Consider the following 21,504-nt stretch of genomic DNA (forward strand, 5'->3'; position numbering starts at 1 on the left):
TAGTGCATGTTTGCATTTCACTGTTTTTATTCATTTTGAGGAATACTGAATCTGTTTTCATGCAAGCCAAATGAGTAAATGTCTGCTCAAATTTAGTCTAAAACTACAATAACCATCGTGTTCATACACAACGCCTCAATTTACTCAATTTATCTCAACACGAGGACAGTAAAGCTGTCAGTCAATACATGAGAAAACAAAGTAACTTCAGATTTGAAATAGTAACTCAGATTTTTTGTTGTACTTTATTCAAAAATTATCTGTTACTTTACTAGTTACTTTAAAAAGTAATCTGATTACGTTACTTGTAATCCGTTACCCCCAACACTGATGAATATTAACAGTTTTACTTCATTATTAGTGCCACAATATTCAATATCTACCTATAGCAATAAAAAAAAAATATACAGCTCTGGAAAAAATTAAGAGACTGATTTCTCAATGTTAAGTGGTCTCTTAATTTATTTCTAGAGCTGTATAGCTTGTAAACTGTGTGCCAAATATCACTGGGGAGAAATAAGAAAACCTACAAGAACATTTTCTATTTTAAGTAATTATTTGGTAAAGGTTTCAAGCATATTCACCAGGTTGGGTATGTGCGACCTGCATGTGCACAATTAAACACACAAACGTGTGCATGTGTGTGTTAAATGGAAACATTTGCTGTAGGGTAGCAGGGGGTCAGAACAGTGGCTGCGGTCTGTCTAACCATAACAAACCAATTACGGTCTACAAAGAGCTATTGATCCAACCATCGGCCAAACCACCCTCGTTTTACACACCAATATTAATGACACCTGATGAGCAGAAACTGCAATTAATGTATTCAAGGCCTGTATGACCAATTTTTGCACTAAAGTTTCCTTTTTCATTGCATTCGTTGCATCGTTTCGATCTGAATGTGTGAATAATGGCTCCTCTGAGCATCCAAACACTTAAAAAAACTCATCACATTTGCATTTTTAAACCTAGTTGCCTTAGATCTCTGCAGACAGTTGTGTGCATGTAAACAATTTAGTTGACTGAACTGCAGTTTAAATACACGCCAAAGGTTACATTATATTTGTTTACCCTCCAAAGTCAAAGCTAGATTGATGGATGAAATATTCTGAGCTACATAAATGTGGCAGAGGTGTCACTAGCTTAGTGACCAAATGAACACCCGCTTCTCATGGTCAGTTTGCATTCTCATTATTGTGGCTAATTAGGTGTGAAAGAGATGATTGGACAAAGCACTCCCAAGTTTTTTGTGATTTTATTGTTCCCTTTAATGCATTATATTCTGGGCTCATCTTTATTTAGAAGACAATGAGCACACTCTTGTGAGGTTAATTAGCTGAAACCTTCAGAGAATGTGGACAGCCAAACTGCAGGGACAGGAACCGCTTGTATACAAGTGCTAATAGTAATAGTGTTAGGGAAGCTACTTTGGTACTGTAGCTAGCCAAGCTACATGCTGCAAAATAAATTGACGGATCTAATGTGGTTTGCAAGTTGTTAACTACTAAACAACCTGCTAACAAAACGTGCTAGCTACATTGAACTACTACTTTTTAAATGTGTAATTTAACTACACAATTAAAAAAAAATGGGAAGTACTTTGAAACTGTAGCTAGTCAAGCTACTATCAAACAAACTGATCTTGTAAGTTTTGAGTTGCTGACAGCTTCAGTGTAGTTAGCGCCTTTTTGTGTTGCTATCTGCTTGCTACTTTTAGGTAACTTTTAGACACATTGCAGACTCCACATCAAATCAAAAGTGCACTGCACCCTAGGGTCGCATGTGCACAAAAATTTTTGTTAAAATTTTAGCTCACACCAAGCCGGCTATCAACTAGCATGTGCGTTCTGAGCCTGCATGTAAGGACATAACTGTTTGTATCAATAGTCTACATTCGTTTTTCAAAAAGGGAAACCAAAACTGAAACAAAACTGAAACTAAAACTGGCCAATTAATCAAAGTTCTCTCTCACTGACGGCCGACACCAATTTAACACGCTGAAGCGAGCAAATTCCCGTCAACCCGAGGCCGACTATAGTCGACGTGTGAAACACACTGCAAAAAAATAACACATCAGACACTCACCAGCAGCCAATGGCTGAAAGTCGACTTGGTGTTTAACTACCTTTAAAAAGCTGAACTATTGTCATACTACTAGTAAAAATGTGCTTAAAGGGATAGTACACCCAACAAAATGAAAATGTGATGTTTATCTGCTTACTCCCAGTGTATCCAAGATGTAGGTGTCTTTGTTTCTTTTTGAAACCGAACAGTATTTATGTTTTTTTTCCCCCTCATATCCAAACGAATCTCATCTAGTGTTCCCATCCGTCATTACTTCTGACTGGTAAGATCAAAATGGTGCGATCATAGGTATGTGTGTGTGTATATATATATATATATATATATATATATATATATATATATATATATATATATCATGTCCTATATATAGGACATGATGTCACAAGATGTGACCCTACAAGGATAGAATGCTAAAGCACAACTGTTTTTCTTGTCCTAGTCATGATGTTGCAGTTTAAGATATTTTATATTTAGTCCGACAGCGTATCTAAGTGTATGCACACTATACTGTCCATGTCCAAAAAGGGAATAAAAACATCATCAAAGTAGTCCATATGAGACATCAGTTAGTTCATTAGAATCTCTTGAAGCATCGAAAATACATTTTGGTCCAAAAATAACAAAAACTTAACCTAGAAATCTAGACGCACCCTAGCGGCAGAAATTTAATCTGCCCGCAAGTGTCGTCTAGGAACTCTCAATACCCTTCTGAGCTCTATTCCTCACAATCTGGACGGGCCAATCACATCGTGTATAGGGTCGGCGGGCGGGGCCATAATGACGATGGCCGGGTTGCGTTTGCGTGCTTCTAGTAAACACAGAAACTGGCGAACGGCGGCGGTCTTTCGAATCAGCTTTGACTGCGATTCTGGAAGACTTGGAGTTAAGCTTTTCTCTGAGAAAAGAACAAAGAACGGCACTGAAGTCATTCTTAAGGAGGGAAGATGTGTTCGGAGTTTAGCCGACCGGATACGGTGAATGTTTAATCTGTCAACAAGCTCTGTTTCACCTTCGTTGCTCTGGTTGGTTGTAGCGCTATCCTATCGCGTGCAGAGGGAGTTTGAAAGACAACCGTTTATCCCGCCCCTCGGATTGAGCTGTCAATGGTGAGTTTCCAGACCAAACATCTTGATGTGGGTCCGGCTTGTCAGGCTAACAAAAACTACGACTTTATTCAGCACTGACTTCTCTTCCGCATTTGTATTCAAACCTCAAATAAAGATTCAAACGGTCATGAAGTTTCAAGTTTCAAAAAGTTTCAGCAGTTTGGCAGCTTGACACGCGATCCGAATTATATATATATATATATATATATATATATATATATATATATAGCACTTTTCTGGGTACTAAAAGCGCTTGAATCTCCTCAACCACCTACAATGTGCAGCATCCACCTGCATGATGCAACGGCAGCCATATTGCGCCAGGACACTCACCACACACCAGATCATTGGTGGAGAGGAGACAGAGTGATGAAGCCAATCAGGAGAGGCGGATTATTAGGAGGCCATGATGGACAGAGGCCAATGGACAAATTTTTCCAGGATGCCGGGGTTACACCCCTACTCTTTTTCTGAAAGACATCATGGATTTTTTATGACCACAGAGAGTCAGAACCTCGGTTTAACGTCTCATCCAAAGGACTACAACGGTAGCGTCCTGTAATGTTTACATGTAACAGCATAGATGTGTGGGAAGATATCCACCTGGGACGAACAAAATATTTCTCCAGCATAAAACTCGGGCTGAGTGCTGAAATTTGCCAAAAGCGAAATAAAAGTTGACCCCTGACCCTGTGTTACAGAATGCCAATGAGCACACAATGAAATCTGCTTACCGCACGTATAACACCCACATCAGCGAAACGCTCTCAAGCCTGCTTAAACACTTCCCTGAGGAAAACATGCCTTGCTCTTCAAATCACTTCATTACTCACTGCCTGCTCGCATCAGTACGGCTCACAAAGCACTCTTCACACATATATAAACATCCGTACATGCTCCCTCAGTCTGTATACACACATGCTGAAGACATCTACAGGGCTCATGTTGTTTGTTGGATCCTGCTGTGTCATCGTTACTTGGAACAAATGGAGTGCAATGCCGGAGGTGGTGAACAGGCTCGTACTAGTGAATTATGTGAAGAGCGCCTTGAGACTGAAGTTGTCTCTTTTTCATATTCTCTACTCATTTGCTTTAGATGAAAATTGGAAGTGTGAGTGTATATTGGCCAATTAATACACTAAATATGCTACCAGGCAGACAAGATTTATGTTTTGTCATGATCTAAAAAATCTTTTCTTTTAACTTATTCTGGTACAATGCTAATTAGTATTTCAAGTGGTATAAGTTCAAGAAAACAACAATAATATTATTCACGAGTCAGGACAAAAAAAATACATTTGAAAGAAAAAAAAACTATAATATGTTTAAACTAGGGCTTTCAAATCGATTAACCGCATCCAAAATGTTTGCATAATATATATGTGTGTGTACTGTGTATAATGTATAAGAAATATTTGCATGCATATATGCGTGTGCGTGTGTGTGTGTGTGTGTGTGTGTGTGTGTACACACACACACACACGCATAAATGCATGCAAATATTTCTTATAAAAATTGCAAAGAGTTTGAAGTTATGATCATCCACAGTGCATAATATCATCCAAAGATTCAGAGAATCTGGATCAATATCTGTGTGTAAGGGTCAAGGCCGGAAAACCATACTGGATGCCCTCAATCTTCAGATCATTGTCGGTGAACACAATCCACCATGCCATTCGCTGCTGACTAAAAATCTTTAGGTCAAAAAAGAAGCCAGGCATTTTCTCTGGGCCAAGGCTACTTTAAAAGGGACTGTGGCAAAGTGGAAAACTGTTCTGTGGTCAGACAAATCAAAATTTGAGGTTCTTTTTGAAAAAATGGGACGCCATGTCATCCGGGCTAAAGAGGACAAGGACAACCCAAGTTCAGACCCAAGTTACTCAGTTCAGAAGCTGCATCTCTGATGGTATGAGATTGCATGAGCGTGTGTGGCATGGGCAGCTTACACACCTGAAAATGTACTATTAATGCTGAAGGTTATATCCAAGTTCTAGAGCAACATATGCTCCCATCCAGACGTCGTCTCTTTCAGGGAAGACCTTGCATTTTCCAACATGACAATGCCAGACCACATACTGCATCAATTACAACACCATGGCTGCGTAGAAGAAGGATCCGGGTACTGAAATGGCCAGCCTGCAGTCCAGATCTTTCACCCATAGAAAACATTTGGCGCATCATAAAGAGGAAGATGCGACAAAGAAGACCTAAGACAGTTGAGCAACTAGAAGCCTGTATTAGACAAGAATGGGACAACATTCCTATTCCTAAACTGGAGCAACTTGTCTCCTCAGTCCTCAGATATTTGCAGACTGTTATAAAAAGAAGAAGGGATGCCACACAGTGGTAAACATGGCCTTGTCCCAATTTTTTTGAGGTGTGTGTCGATGCCATGAAATTTAAAATCAACTTATTTTCCTCTTAAAATAAAAGATTTTCTCAATTTAATTGATATGTCATCTATGTCGTATTCTGAATAAAAGGTTAACATCATTGCATTCCATTTTTATTCACAATGTGATTCCCAACTTCCAACTTTTTTGGAATCGGTTTTATTCACACAGATTTCTATAATTTTTCAAAGAACTCAATGAACTAACAAACACCTTATGGTATAAAGTGAATAAGATATATTTCAGATTCTGCACTACACAGACTCTTGATTTTAAATAAAAGACATGAAATTAGAAAAGAATGCCAAATAGAAGCATTTTCCCAGACTTTTGGACCTCACTGTACTTGGCAGAGGAGCTTTTGCTGCAGGGCAATAGATTTAGATTCATTAGAGTTAGTTTTAACTCGTTCAGCAGAAAGTAGCATAGCTTATCTATCCCATCTTGGGACAAGAGAAAAGAAACAGGAAGTTACTTCTTGGCTTAAAAAACAGTATCACAACATATATAGGTTCTTAGAAATGACAGATGTATGAAAACCAGATGTCCTCCCCCTCCTCCTCTTCCACATGATTGTTCCATGTTCTTCTTAACTCTTTTGACCTTCTCTTATCAGAGACAAATGTACAAACTCAAGCTGTGTGCTAACATTCAGCTGGGCTGGAAACACTCACGACAGCGTCGCTGGCAGATTACACCTAAAAGCAGTGACACACACATACTCGTATGGACCACAGTTATGCTACCCTTATGGTGTTTTTTTTGTTCTACAACATCATTGTAATTGAATGAAAAATGACCTCCTTCTCCGTTTGTGCTCCAAGGAAGAAATAAAGTGAATATAACATGAGGGCAAATAAATGATGAGAGATTTTCTTTTCTTTTTTCTTTTTGGTCACATATCCCTTAAATATCCCTATATACATTGTAAGCAGTCAAGCTGTTTTTAAAACAGCTTTTCCAGTAACAAGCTACTTTTTCCAACAAAGAGCAGCGTAGCGTGACAAAAGATTATAGCCTGTCAAATTGTATATTACATTTTATTACACAGCCTTACAACAGAGCAACCTGAGGCCTTCATCAAACACTCTCTCTCTCTCTCTCTCTCTCGCTCTCTCGCTCTCTCGCTCTCTCTCTCGCTCTCTCTCTCGCTCTCTCTCTCGCTCTCTCTCTCGCTCTCTCTCTCGCTCTCTCTCTCTCTCTCTCGCTCTCTCTCTCTCTCGCTCTCTCTCTCGCTCTCTCTCTCGCTCTCTCTCTCGCTCTCTCTCTCGCTCTCTCTCTCGCTCTCTCTCTCTCTCATCATTTGGTTTGGACAGTTTGTTTTAGCAAACTGTTTATCAGAGATTTCCATGAACTGGCAATTCAAACAAAATAGAAAAATAGATAGGGAACTTGATGTACCCATTAGTTATTTATTTAATTTGTTTATTAACATTGTTTATTTATTTGTAGTGGAATAAATATTTATTTAAATTTGTATTTCCTAACTGAATTGCTGTATTTATATTATTGTAAATTTATGTGTACAAATTGGTGCTGTTATTATAATAATAAAACTTGAATAACAGATAAATACTAATTTCTCATAATACTATCAAACAATGCGAAAAACAAAAAACATTTCTACATTTTTTTTTCAGATAAAAAAATATGTGCATAAACTATACTGAACACACATTCACTGCACTGTAAAAAATTATTTAGAAAAAAAGTTACCTGGTTGCCTTAAAATTTTGAGTTCATTGAAATTAAAAATTTTAAAAGTAATACAATGAACATTTTTTGAGATTCGACAGCCTTTATTAAAATATTATTAAAAGATTTTGTAAGCATATTGGGTAATTATGTGTGTTTTATTTCTGATGACGCAGTGAAACATGCCTAATTGTGCTATTTTCATGATTTAGCACATTTTTTATGTGGTTCAGATACAAAAATATTTTGAGTTTCTATTTATTAAACTAATTTCTTTCATTGTATCAACTCAAATTTTTAATTTCAATAAACTCAAAATTAAGGCAACCAGGTTACTTACTTTTTAAGTTAAACCAACAAAAACCACCACAAATGTTTTACAGTGTGAATAAATGACTCGATGCACATTAACGTGACTTTGTGTGATGGGATGGCAGATAACAGATCTGAAATGCTATTTTGGTTCTGAAATGCCTGCAAAGTCTGTCTTCAAAGTCGTTTGGTATAATTCCCTCCCAAAATCTTCGTCTTGCATGATGGCGTTTCCAAACATCCACCTCCGAAAGCAAGATAACATGTTTATTGCGTTTCGTCTGCACGCTCTGAGATGGAAGTAATTTATTATATATGAAAAATGTGTTACATACAGTGGCTTCTACTACTTTGCTTAGTGATATTTATGGGCAGCTTATCAGAAAGTGATGATTTTGTGCCCTCTGCGATACTCCAATTTTGAGTGTGTGGTTTTTCTTTGGGGGGGGGGGGGGGGGGGGGGGGGGGCAGATGACGGCATTATGAGACTTAAACAAAAAATGTTCCTCTCCCGAAAAGTCATTCCAAAATTCTGAAGTTCGTAGGTTAATGTATATCGCAGTCACCGCACTAGCTATTATCTTTAAAGGGGGGGTGAAACACTCAGTCTTCAGTCAATCTCATGTCAATCTTGAGTACCTATAGAGTAGTATTGCATCCTTCATATCTCCGAAAAGTCTTTAGTTTTATTATATTTATAAAAGAAATGTGGGCTGTACCGAGTCTTTCCGGAAAAAAACGAGCGCCTGGAGGCGAATCGAGTGGGCGGAGCTAAAGAATGACGATTGCGAACAAAGCGGTGACGTCCTCAAGCGTCGAGAAACTCATGGCTATCTCAGCTAATACAGATAATGATCCACAATCAAATCTGAGGCTGAAATAAATTGAACATGAGAAACAGCAACAGCAGGACGTCCATCTCTGTGGTATGTACTGTATTTAGTGGCCTGTCAACATTTCTGTGTCTTTACTCGCAGTTTATGAGGAGATGATTCGGTTTATGGACTATTGTATGCGACTAAACCTTAGCAGTAGCAAGCAAAACGGTTTTGCACGTCAGACTAGTGTAACGTTATACAACAGAGAACAGCAATGGAGTAACCGTTAGCGCATTTGAATGACGAAGCACGCGATCGTATCGTTTACTGATGTTTACTCACGCAACGATAGCCGACAGCACAGACATTTTAAGCAGTTTTACTCACCGGCTGCTTCCAAAGCAGGAGCGAACCTTTATCGCTGGGGCCGCTCCGTCAAAAACACACTTCTTTTGTATGATTTGGTGAAGTCCTGTGACAGCAGTGGCGTGTAAATCCACTTTGAGACGCGACTGAAGCGATGTTGTGAAGCTTCCCGTCATTTCTGCGTTCAAATCGGTTCAAATGCAGCGCTGCCTTCCCGGAATGCTGTGCTGAAGCGTTGAAGTCGCTCAACGTCACCCATAGGAATAAAGTGGAGCGCGGCGCGTCATAAGTGTTCACGGAGGACTGGATCTGCACCTGAGAGACTGTTTACGGCGTGCATTTCCTCTCTCTCGCTCTAGTCACGCGCGCGCGCACCCTACCGGGAGAAGAGCCCGTACGGCCCATACAAGGACCTTCTGCTCTGTTCACGTCAAGTAGACCCATACTCGAAAAAAACTCTCCGAAACTTGTGAGAAACCGAAAGGAGTATTTTTAACACAGAAATACTCCATCAAATGTCCAACATTAGTTTTTGAAACTTTGTCTATGTTTAGGATGGGAATCCAAGTCTTTAACAGTGTAAAAAGCTCAGTATGCATGAAACAGCATTTCACCCCCCCCCCCCCCTTTAATCCAAGGAGATGAATGAATGTGGCATATATATAGCTCTTTCATATGTACTACTGTACACCCAGAGATGTAGATGTAGGCGTGTTATCCAATCATTAATGGCAAGGAAAGCCACTTATACTTGGAAGCGGCCATTTGTGAGGTGTTTCTGGGTGTTTCTCCCTCATATCTGCTTCAAGTGCTTTTGTGGCATTTTCTTGTTGTTTAGAATCCAGTATTCCTGTAATTCTTTTGTGTGTAATAAAGAACTCGATCTTCTGTCCAAACATACAGCGCCCGCTTTAAAGAACAATCAACTTTTACGCTCGCCAGATTAACTGTAAATGCAGAAAACTGTAAATTATCATATTGTTTTTTCGAATTGCCTTAGAAACGCCTCATGTCATATATTATGGGATTTTTTTGCAAAATTGGGTGTATTTTCAAATTTGCACAATTTGAAAGGTAATGGAAACGCAGCTTATGAAAGCCTGTATACTTATTTCAATGTGAAGGACTCCAAATTTTTTTGACTGGAAAATTTAAAGGATGTGATATGTACGCACGCTCCCCATCGCTCTTTCGTTCAATGACACATAAAATGAATGCTTATACAATGTTCAGGATAATTCTGTACTGTAATGCAAAGAAAATGGATTAATTCAAACTATAGTCTGTCTGATGTGATTTAGTCAGGGTTCAGACGTGCGGCAGGGTGATGTATGGTTCACGCTTAAGCTGCCAGAGGGCTCTGAATGTGCCACAGTCACATCAGCTGGCAGACAGACGCAGAAACCCGCAGGACTGGGCCATGCTGGCAAACACTGAATGACCTACAGTCTGCAGGCACACTCACCTCACCTCATCCCACTCTCCTATATCTAGCCCTCATTTTCTCTGATCCTCACCCAGAAGGCGAGAGGGGGAGGAAAGAGAGGAAATCTTAATCTCGGTTACAGTTATAAATGTCCATCTCACACCAGACGCGACAGGCTCAATGAACCAATGAGAGCAGACAGGAAGCAACAGCGCTAGAGAGTTTGTGGAAACGGTCTTACAAATTAAACTCTCTCATTTGCTGTCCTGAGGCTGGATTATGGAAATAAAGTTGACAGACAAACGTTATGCAACACACAGCTCTCCAATCCCTTTAGGAGAAAGACGCCGCAGTCGGAGAGGCGTACAGTAATTGTGCGTGACTGCTTCTCATTCATTTTTCATTCCATAAACGGTAGAATTTATCTAGATGAATGCTCCAAAAGATCCCGGGAGGGTTTTCAGGTTAGAAATACAGCCTTACATTTTTAAGCAGACAACTTCACTATTCAAATTCCTGAGATTGCTATAATACTGAGAGATTTTCCTAACAGTCAGGCCATGTACATTTGTCACGGCGTCCTGAAAAGCCATAATTAAGACTCAGAGTTTAGTGTGTTTTTAAATCATCGCCACAAAGCACTCGCAAAAAAGACATGGCATGGATTTTAGCAGTTAAGCTCAAACAACCGCATTTATCATACACTGCCCATCCCCCCAAAAGTCTCTGTTTGCATTTAAATAAGCAAATGCTCTAGAGTCTATGACTGGATCATTATTGCAGTGATTATTATGTTTCCATCATGTTATATGTTTGGCAACAGTTCTTCTAACCCTAATTGAGGGAGTGTGTAGCTTTTTGGTTTTTAAACAGCCATGTAGGAGGACATATCATGGCCATATTCCAGGATGACAATGTCAAGATTCATCAGCTCAAACTGTGAAAGAATGGCTGTGAGGGAGCGTGGGGGAGAAAGGTCATTTTCACCTCTCTGAGTCCAGACCTGGAGGAGACTTTACAGAGGGCTGGACTCCTGCATTTTCAATACACAATCAAGACCAAAAATTGATGCACATCTTAATGGAAATAACATCACAACATTTATTTCCATCAAGAGGTGCATACATTTTTGGTCAAGATCTTGTATTGAGAATGCAGGAGTCAAGCCCTCTGCCAGGCAGCAACAAATATATTTATTTACACTTTTATTTGTAATTCTCACCTTTCTATTCAGTTTTATAGTTTCGCTGCCATGACAATATAAGGGCTAAAACCCTGAAATTTCACAACTCAAACAACACACTTCTTAACTACTTAAACTCCAAGAGCATTTTTTGGGATATCCGCCTGGATTTGGCCTACCCAAATTGAAAAGCTTCCCATACACACATACAGTGGTCTAGGTTCAAAAATTTGGTGTCATTTTACAGGAAACCCTTTGAAGTTGCATAAAACACTGCTAAAAGTGATAAACATGTAAGTATATGTTGTCTAAGCTGTAATAACCCCCAGAAAAGTAGGCGATATTTTATTTTTATTTATTTTTTTATTCATTTTTGAAAGTGTGTAACTCAGGCCCTGTGTGTTGGAACCTGCAGACAGTTTGGGCTGTTTCCACTAAATTACAGAAAATAGTGGAAAAAAGAAGTGTGTCTGTGTCATGTTGTCTGCAAGATTTATTCAAATGGATCTGAAGGGATGAACCCCCCCCCCCCCCCTTCCCCCTTCCCCCTCCCTTTACCCTGCTACCCCCCTCCACCACCATATACAGTGATATAAATGCAATATCCCAGTGTCATTAAATGAATTATATATGCTGGAGACATCCCAAACTGTCTGCAGGGTCCTAGAGCACACAGGGCCTGAGTTACACACTTTCAAAAATGAATTTATATTTAAAAAAAAATCAAAAAACGCCTAATTTTGGGTCGGGGGTATTATAGCTTAGACAACATGTTTATCACTTTTAGCAGTGTTTTATGTAACTTCAAAGAGTTTCCTATAAAATGGCACCAACATTTTTAACTTAGACAACTGTATGTGTGTATGGGAGGCATATCATCACTTTTTTTATGTGTAAAGTGATGCATATCTCCAGAAAGAAGAGACTCTAAGCTTTCAAATGGTACCACATATGAGGTCAGAGCTCCTCCACAGACATTTAAAATTGAAAGTTTATACATGACAATGTCATTCCGGACTCTGTACAGGGTCCAGTGCTCTTATAAAATCCTAAGTTTACATTTGTGCTTCTTTTCTACTTGCATTGTAAATACCTCACTGTACCGTTGTTGTTGTTTTTTTGTTTGTTTGTTTTTTTTTGCTTTTTTTTTTGCTTTTATCTAAATCTAAAAACAATCTTGAGCATGGAATATTCCAGGAATTGTGTTTCTGTGCAACTAACAGAATTGTTAGCCAACCAAATAGTCCCGCCTCAAATTTCGCACCATTGGTTGAGCCGTTGTTGCTATGCTGGGATGGTACACGTCCTCATTGTACAACATCATTACTGGTATTAATGAACAGCATCTTTCTGACATGTAATGTTATTTAAAGTACATTATGTAAAATACTTGGCTTGTTACATGCAACATTTCAGTCGTAAATAAATTATAAATGTTAGCTAGATTGTGTTCATTACTGTCTAACGATTTATGTGTATCCTGAATTATAATAAAATAATGTTTTTAATTTTACAAAACACATATTGTGTGTAGTTATCATTCATTATGTGTGGTGAGTTGGCTTACGTGATTTAACTTTCGCGCTTCAGAACTTCTGTTAAGGGAACACTGTGAGCATCGATGCACCCTGGGTTTTGCAGTACATTGTGGGACGTTTTAATGAGCGAATGTTTCCGTGCACTGGGAGGATTCTTAAAATGGCCGACTCCCTGATTAGTGACCTGACTACTGAACTAGGGAGCTGATTGAGAGCAAGCCTGTACCCCCCATGTACATTTCCATAACTCTTTATTTCAGCAATTTTTTTTCTGTCCCAAATCTGCGGAAGATGTCAGTGCCATATTCGGACTCCCGGAGGCTTCAATTGCTTTAGTGGAAGAGAATGTTGATTTGTCCATATTTTTTACGGTCTATGATTGAGACACACCCACAGTTTTACTAACAAGACAGAACCACACGTGTCTTACTAGATTACTTAAAGTGGTGCATAATAAGGAGGATAAGAGAGAACATTTTGACTGACTGAAAATATTACATCACCATGAATTAGAAAGATAGCGAGATTTTAACAACTATCCATTATCCAGTGGAAAGGATTTTAAACACTCCATTCCAAATACGTGCCTACAGTTCACTCATTTTTCCAACAGATTCCATCCATGAAATTATGCAGAATTACTTGAAAATTCATTAAATAACCACCAATCCTCCCCAAAAGAAAAATGAACCCTGGGAGTGTATGATGTCACCAGCTGTGCATGTATGACAGCCTCTGCGCTCGGCCAGCAGCTCCAGCTGAACAGTCTGTGCTTGCGGTTTTCCACGCCAAGCTCTGAGACAGACTCTGAAGACGCAAAGAGAAGGAATTCAAGCACCGCCACATTTCTTGGTGAGTGGTGCAACAGGGAATCAGGTCAAAGAGTGCTTTATTAAAACCATGCTGGGGAAAGAGACGGAGAACAACATTTGCCATGTGAGAGCTACAGATGAGTGCAAGCTAGCAGAGGCCTCTCTGTTTATTTGTTGTCTGGTGTTTTTCATGGAAATTATAAAGTTAAGCCTTACAGAGATGAGGATAAAGCTACGAAATTATCTTCCCAATTCTAAATGGTCACATTTCATGTCAACAAAATTCATCCTATTTACTTCCTTAAAAGGAATAGTTCGAACAGCAATGATAGTCCTCTTATCATATTCTCTAAAGATCTTAGATCTAAACCCATACAACAAGAAAATATTCTATCTCGAAGAATCTTCACACGATGACATTTCATAGAAACCACAGCTGTTAAAGGGTTTGTTCACCCAAAAAGGAAAATTATCCCATAATTAACTCACCCTCAAGCCATTCTAGCTATTCAGCAAACCACAAATGGAGTTATAATAAAAAATAACCTGGCTCATTTAAGTATTATAATGGGAGCGATGTAAGAGGTCACTCTTCCACCGGAACTAGACTCACATACGGCCGTTACCAGAGGTCAGTGATTATAAAGTTATAAACATGGATTTTTCTTAGAAAAATTAATTGCATTGCTTCGCTTCAGAAGGTTTTTATTAACCCTATGGAGCTGTATGGATTCATTTTATAATGGATGGATGTGCTTTTTTGGGATTTAAAATCTCTAAAAATTAAGATTTACTCCCATTATAGCTTGGAGGAGCCAGGACATTTTAAAATATAACTCTGATTGTGTTTGTTTACACCTAGGATGGATTGAGGGTGTGTAAAGTATGGGATAATTGTAATTTTGGGGTATAAATCCTAACCCTATAAAGGTGTCATGAACTGGCTTTTTTTATTAAATTATACTGTTGTCTGATTTCAACTAATGAAGTGTGTGTGGTTTTTACATTCAAAAACATAATAACTAATAGGCTATTTTCTACACTGGTTTTGAGGCTGTCTTCTAAACGCTGGGTTCTGATGGGCGTGCAGCACTGGAAACTTGGAAGTAAACGCCCACGGCTAGGATTACATAAGATTTGCATATTTAATGAGTTTCAACTCCCCTGTGGGGAGGGATTGTTTTAAAAGTGACAACCGGTATGATTCTCTGGATCACAGGGCTTGTGAATGTCTTTATCAAACAAACATAATGATTTATTTCTCATCCACCCGCGATTGATTGGAATATTATTTTTGTATTACTTGGCCCGCCCGATCGGGGTTTATAAGTGCAAACAGCACGCACACACACGTGTGCACACCAAGATCAAGAAAGGAATATTATTTTACCGTTTGAGATTCAGTGACCTTACCTTTTGGTAGCCCGTCTGGAAAATACACAGCCCCGGGACTACTATTACATATAAAAAAGACGTTTTACTCACGTAAGTGTGTTGCACCATTCCTGTCGGATCCAATATAGAAGGCACAACATTGTATTTTAATCTCAATATGTCTGCAAATCCAGTCGACCTGAAACTTGTTTAGAAATGATTCCGCAGTGAAAATCTCTTCCCCACGTGAGCTGGAACTTCATTAAAAATAAATGAAGTATCACACATTCCTTATACTAGGATCCTAAGGAAGCTTATGCAGCGACTGTTCTTCCACAATATCTAGCACAATATCTTCCACAATATCTTCCACAATATCTTCCACATGTTTATTGCTGCTGGCTAACGAGCTGAACAGTTCTATGAGTCGGTGGGTGGGGCTACTGAATTAGACATGCTTATTATTCTGTAGAGGCGGTGTTTCGACACTGGATGACGTCAGGATGAAGCACACAATCGTTTTCTGGGCCTGGTGTCTATAAAAGCTTTTCTTTGACTAACAAGGACGTTTTCAGCTCAAAAAACTTGCAGGATATTCTTATATTACCATGACCTTTTATATATCAAAAGCTCAAGGGAAAGTTGATTTCTCAATTCATCACCCCTTTAAGCTCCAAAACTTTACAAAAGAAGGCTACACCACTCCTGCACTATATTCCAAGTCTTCTTAAGTCATATGAAAAAAATGATGTAAGGAAAAGGCTGAATGATGCACATTCAAATGAAATGGATTATCGACAAAGGAAAAATGTAGGGCTGGGTAAAATGTAAATGTAAAACTTGGTTCTGCGCATCAGTTGTTGACTGGATGTTGAGATGCAGGTGTGGCACTCAAAAGTTGATTCAAATGAAAGCAGGCAATCTCAATCTCTTTGAATGGGCTAAATGATTGGAGAATCCTACGCACGAGAGAAGTCTGTCATTTTCAAGGGAAGGTCCACGAATCACGCATTTAGAAAATAGATCACGTGAATTTCCATTTCATGCTGACTTTAACGCCTACTACAGACTGTGCAATTTCGGCAATAAGATAATTACAGATCACACTGGATCCACACATGGATCTAATAAACTTGGGTTCGATGTGTATGTAAACTGAACGATGATGACACCTATTGAATCGTAGCCTATGACACAAGTTATAAAAAGAATATAAAAATTACACATCACCAGCATGTGCTAGCGTTAAGCAAATGGACCCAGAGGAATTGCACATTGGCAATTGTGTCTTTATGTGGCTGAAAAAAAGAGGAAGCGAAAGAGGAGAATAATTGACGTGGTCATGGCTAGGGAAAAGACGCCAACTTGGCATGCCAATCTTGCAAATGGAGTTTATTTCTAGCACCCGCATTGATCAATATGCTATTTCATGTTGCATTTGTATTGGCTAGTCAGTAGACACAAGTCGTAGCAGCAAACACACTGTGAGATGATCATGCTATATTTCTGACACTGTCAGAAAACCATCGCAGGCTATCTTTGGTCACAAGACCGTGACAACAGCCGTCTTTGAACCTCTCTCACTGCATGACGTAGGACCACCGTTTTGGTGCCACAACGACAGAAATCACCACAATAGATCATCTTTCATCTGAGACAACCCAAAATTGTACCATGTGTAATGGGCATGGGCTAAATTTTTGTATTATTGCACTAATTGGTGGGTTCACTAGGTGGCGAAAATCGTAGCTTTAAAGATCTAGTGGAAAATAGACAATGCAAATGAAGATAACAGAAGACAAAGAAAACGACTACCACTGATATCTGAGGAGGTCAGAATGATTGTACAACTCCAGTATAAAGACAATACAACTCTGTTATCGCCCTCGAAAGGTCAGATGAAGTATCACAAGTCGCACACATTGGTATCGGCTCATGGTCATTATAGGAATATTTTGAAAGCTTCAATGCTAGACAGTGCATGAGACATAATGGCATGTGAAAACAACTAAGTTTACCATTTTTTATTGGGAGTGTATACCCAAATAAACCCACAGAATTATGTTAGTCACCCTGCATGTTCAAAACCAGAACACATTCATTTCAATATTTTTCCTTGAGAAAAAAATATTTTTAATGTGTTAATGTATAATGAATGTAATGTAATTCTGATCAGTTAAGTGGCGAGTTCTAGCGGCAACCCTGTTTGACAGCATGAACTTCTCCTTGGATGAAGTGTAAGCAAAGCACATTACATCTGCGTGCCTACTCCTCTCTCGCACACGCAGACCTCTCGTCTCGCATAATCTCTGCTACAGCTGGGCCGTCTGGGCCCCATCCAGAACCAATCCCAAACCCCATCCTCTTCTACCACTCAGATCTGAGAGGGATGAAGGGTGTGTTGTTTAAAAAGGCCAGCGTTCTCTAAAGTTATAGACATGTTAACAACGATCCAATCAGGTCAGAGAGCAAGGCACTATGGGTATTGACATCATAGTTAAGGTATTAGGGGTAATAAAGATTGGGCAATACTCCTTCCAGACCACAGCAAATCACTGTTCTGAGGGACTTTCACAGACAAAAATGAAGGACATCACTTCCACAGTGCAAAATATGTTTGCTCGGAGATCGTGTTGACCTAACTATCTAACTGCGAAAACTTGTTTATAAAAACGGAGATGAACAGCTGTGTAATAATCGGTGTATCGCGTCATAACGGCCACTGAACTCTGACTCACAACAACTCTTGTAAATACACTGCTTCCTTTTTACGCTAATGTACCAAATAAACAAACGCAAATATGAAGATAAAGCCAAAATATGGCCACTTCTCTTCGCTAAGCTAACTTGAATGATGCATGAAATGCGATAGCGAGGAGTCACACACCAAAACAGAATATCTTCGGCTTAACGTCGGTGGAGAGCCTGAATCACAGAGTGACAGAACAATCCGGGAAGTTAATCCTAGTATGAGATCGACGGCCCCCTGAGCCTTTGCGGGTCAACCAGCCTAATCTGCCTGGAATACCAATTTCAGCTGGTGGGCTGCGTTATTGTCCTATAGCCACTTGTTAAGAGAAAAGTCTGTCTCTCAGAGGGGTGAAAATGTAAAAATGAACAGCCAAGGACCCCATTCAGCTGCAAATGAGGACAAGAAAAAAAGCTAGCCTGAAAGAGCAAAAAACAGGAAGATGAAAGAGAGGGAGTTAGGAAGGAGGTGGAGAGGAGTAGCAGACAAGTTAATAGAGACCAAGATCTCTGCGGTTTTACACGTCTCCGGAGTGACCCCTATGTGAGCGCTAACAAACCTGGATTCATTTCAATCCACCCACTTAAAGGGACAGTTCACCCAAAGATGAAAAGTCGTTCCAAAACTGTACGAGTCACTTTCTTCTGTTGAGCACAAAAGAAGACATTGTGAAGAATGTTGGTAATCAAACAGTCGACTGTAGCCATCGATTTCTATAGTAGTCAGTGGCTACCAACATTCTTCACGATATCTTCTTTGGTGTTCATCGGAAGAAAGAAACTCACTCAGGTTTGGAACAACTTGAGGGCGATTTTGGAATTAATTATCCGTTTAACAGCGTAGAAACCAGTCAAATGCATCCTGCAGGTGGCAAAACAAAGGACACCCATAACATCCTACAACAAGCTGAAGATTACAGTCAATGTTCTGAAGAAACCTAAACTTAAATTAAGATTCTGTTCTTCAGTTTCATAGTAGATCAGTTGTAGATCGACACATGATCTATTAAAGCAATAGTTCAACCTATAAATTGAGGTTCTGTCATCATGTACTCGCTCTCAAGTTGTTCCAAACCCTTATGGACAGACAAGCTCTCAAATTCTACGGTCACAGAATCGCCTCGTCTGCTATTGGTTGGCCAAAGAGATAACCCCGCTCCAATCTCGTACCATTGGTTGAGCCACTTTTGCTCTGTTGAGGGTCAGGAGGCTCAAACAAAGCAATGTTTTGAATTTTTCGCAGTGTTTAGATACATTTTTAAAGGGATTGTTCACCCAAAAATGAACATTTTGTCATAATTTATTCACACTCATTTTGTTCCAAACCTGTTAGACTATTTTAAAGAATGTTGGTAACCAGACAGTTGACGGCATCCATGGACTTCCATAATATGTTTTTCCTAATATGGAAATCAATGGCTACTGTCAACTGTTTGATTACCAACATTCTTCGAAAATCTCTTATTTTGTGTTCAACAGAAGAAATACAGGTTTGGAGCAATGTGAGGGTAAGATGACAAAATGCTCATTTTGGGGTGAACTATCCCTTTTAGGGAAGTCAACTTAAAGCCGCCTCTGAATATTAAACTGAGATTGGAGAAAGTACATTAGCATACAGAAATGAACACTAGTCACCTAAAGTTGAGAGAGGCACCTTTAAGTATCAAAAGAAACTAGTCAGATGTTGGAAGTTTAGCTGCCATATTTGGGGGCATTCCTTCCTAGTAAACATTTTCAGCTGTGAAACCCAATAACCTCTTCTTGGCTAACAACAAAAAAAAGGCGCTTGCCCTGACAACACGACATGTGAAAATAGTCAGTGCTTCTCTTGGGACCCAAAGAATTAATCACCTCCCTCGAGCTACTAAACCGTAATTATAGCAAACATAATTGGATGAATTTAGGTCAAGATAAAGTTATCCTCAGGAATATGTGGGTATACGGTTCAAGTCTGGTCTAGCCATGAAATTGGGGACATCAGGCTAAGCACTTTCTCTGAGTATGTTTTATAACTTTGGTTGCGTGCAAAATAGCATACAGCTATATGTACTGTGCAGATATTTATTATTTATATAACAAAACTAACCATGGTTTTTACAGTTTACCTCAAATTATTTTATTGGTCTAACAGGTTTATTTTTCCACATTTATAAATGCAAAATAACCAGATTTATGACCAAAAAAAAGTATAGGTCATGTGACAACAATATATCATACTACATATCAGTTTCACATGTAAAAAATAAATAAAAAATCTGCAGTTTTAACTCATATACGAGTAGTGGCACTGGGATAAAACAAACTCCCCTACGTCATAGGGCTACTGTGATGACGTAGTGCACCTTGTGCAGGAAAATCGAGCCGGCCGGCCACTACGTCATTCAACAGAGTGACATGGCAAAGGGGGGGGATGTTCCAACACCAAAACTGCAACACTTTCTCGAGAATAAAGATGTAGCCTATAGTTATAGCAGTGTGCAACTTTGTTGCACTTTGCAACCCATCTCAAACTCAAAATGAAAAGTTTTGCAAATACTTTTTTTATTGCAATTTCACTTGTATTATAATTCACCCAGTATCAATGCTGAATTTCTACCGTTCGCAAATGCAATCTTGCGCGAAAACTTCTTGTAAACAATCCCCCCAAAAAAACGAAAAAACTTTTCGTCTGTGATTTGACAAAAGAAAACACAGCCAGGTAAATATTCTCGTGTTAGGTGTCAAAACATCGCGTAATCTTTAGGACACCTTTGTGTCAACATACACTTTTGCGCAAAGTATTTGTTGTTTACTGACGCCGTGGATCGCGTGTTTATTTTGCGCTGTCATCCACAGTTTATAGTTCGCACAGGATCACAGCAGCCTTACGTGGCTTGCGCGAAAGCTCGCATCTATCAAAGCAGTGCAAATAAATGTCTTTCGTGCTCACCAGCTTTGCAGGGATCTTTATAGTCGATCACATCTGATGGGCTGCTGGTCTCCACATAGTAGCCGGGATCAATCGCGTCCAAATCGAGCGCTGCGAGCAGGGCGAAGCTGGAGAGCAGGAACGCACACCTCGCTGCGAGCTCCATGATTGGGCTAGTGGAGCAGGAATAGAGGTACAGACGGAGAGAGATGATCGGCGGAGGGTGGGAGGGAGGGCAGGAGGAAAAATGGGAGGTTTTAGGGGAAATGAGATCCCGCTCGAGGGCGGGTTTAAGCACGGCTCTGCCTCCACACACACACACACACACACACACACACTCCGTGTTCCCGTAGCGCTGAAGTGATTTGTGCAGCTGGGATGTGTGCCAGACTGTGCATAGGTTACAAACTTTGCAGGAGAGAGGTGCTGGTGCTTCTCACACTGGTTTGTGATATGCCTCTGTGTGTGCCGAGTTCCAGATTCCATATTGATGCGTTTCCAGAGTATAATGTTTTCTGTGTGTATGCAGCTTCCTTCTGTGTATTTTGTGGTCTGTGTGTTGTCTCGGTGTGCTGTTCTGTGTTCTCGCCATATCTTGGTGGGTTTTCTGTAGGTTATCTTGTGTTCCCTGAGAGCTCTCGGTTTGATGTGAGTTTGTTGTGTAGATGCCATCCAAATTAACAGTAGACTAATTGGGGACCCTTTGTATTGTTCATTTAGTATTTTTCATTTGGGGGTGG

General features: G+C 39.6%; 1 protein-coding gene across 1 annotated transcript in view; it reads right to left on the bottom strand.

The window, feature by feature from the left end:
• bmp1a (bone morphogenetic protein 1a) overlaps positions 1–20,978 on the bottom strand; it is a 123,836-nt gene extending 102,858 nt beyond the window's left edge. Inside the window, exon 1 of the mRNA XM_067413045.1 lies at positions 20,786–20,978. Within this exon, the coding sequence (XP_067269146.1) occupies positions 20,786–20,930 (145 nt within the window). The 5' untranslated portion in view covers positions 20,931–20,978. The remainder of the gene's footprint in view (positions 1–20,785) is intronic.
• Positions 20,979–21,504: the final 526 nt, after the last annotated feature.

This window comes from Pseudorasbora parva, chromosome 13, assembly GCF_024679245.1.
Source record: "Pseudorasbora parva isolate DD20220531a chromosome 13, ASM2467924v1, whole genome shotgun sequence".
Taxonomy (NCBI): domain Eukaryota; kingdom Metazoa; phylum Chordata; class Actinopteri; order Cypriniformes; family Gobionidae; genus Pseudorasbora; species Pseudorasbora parva.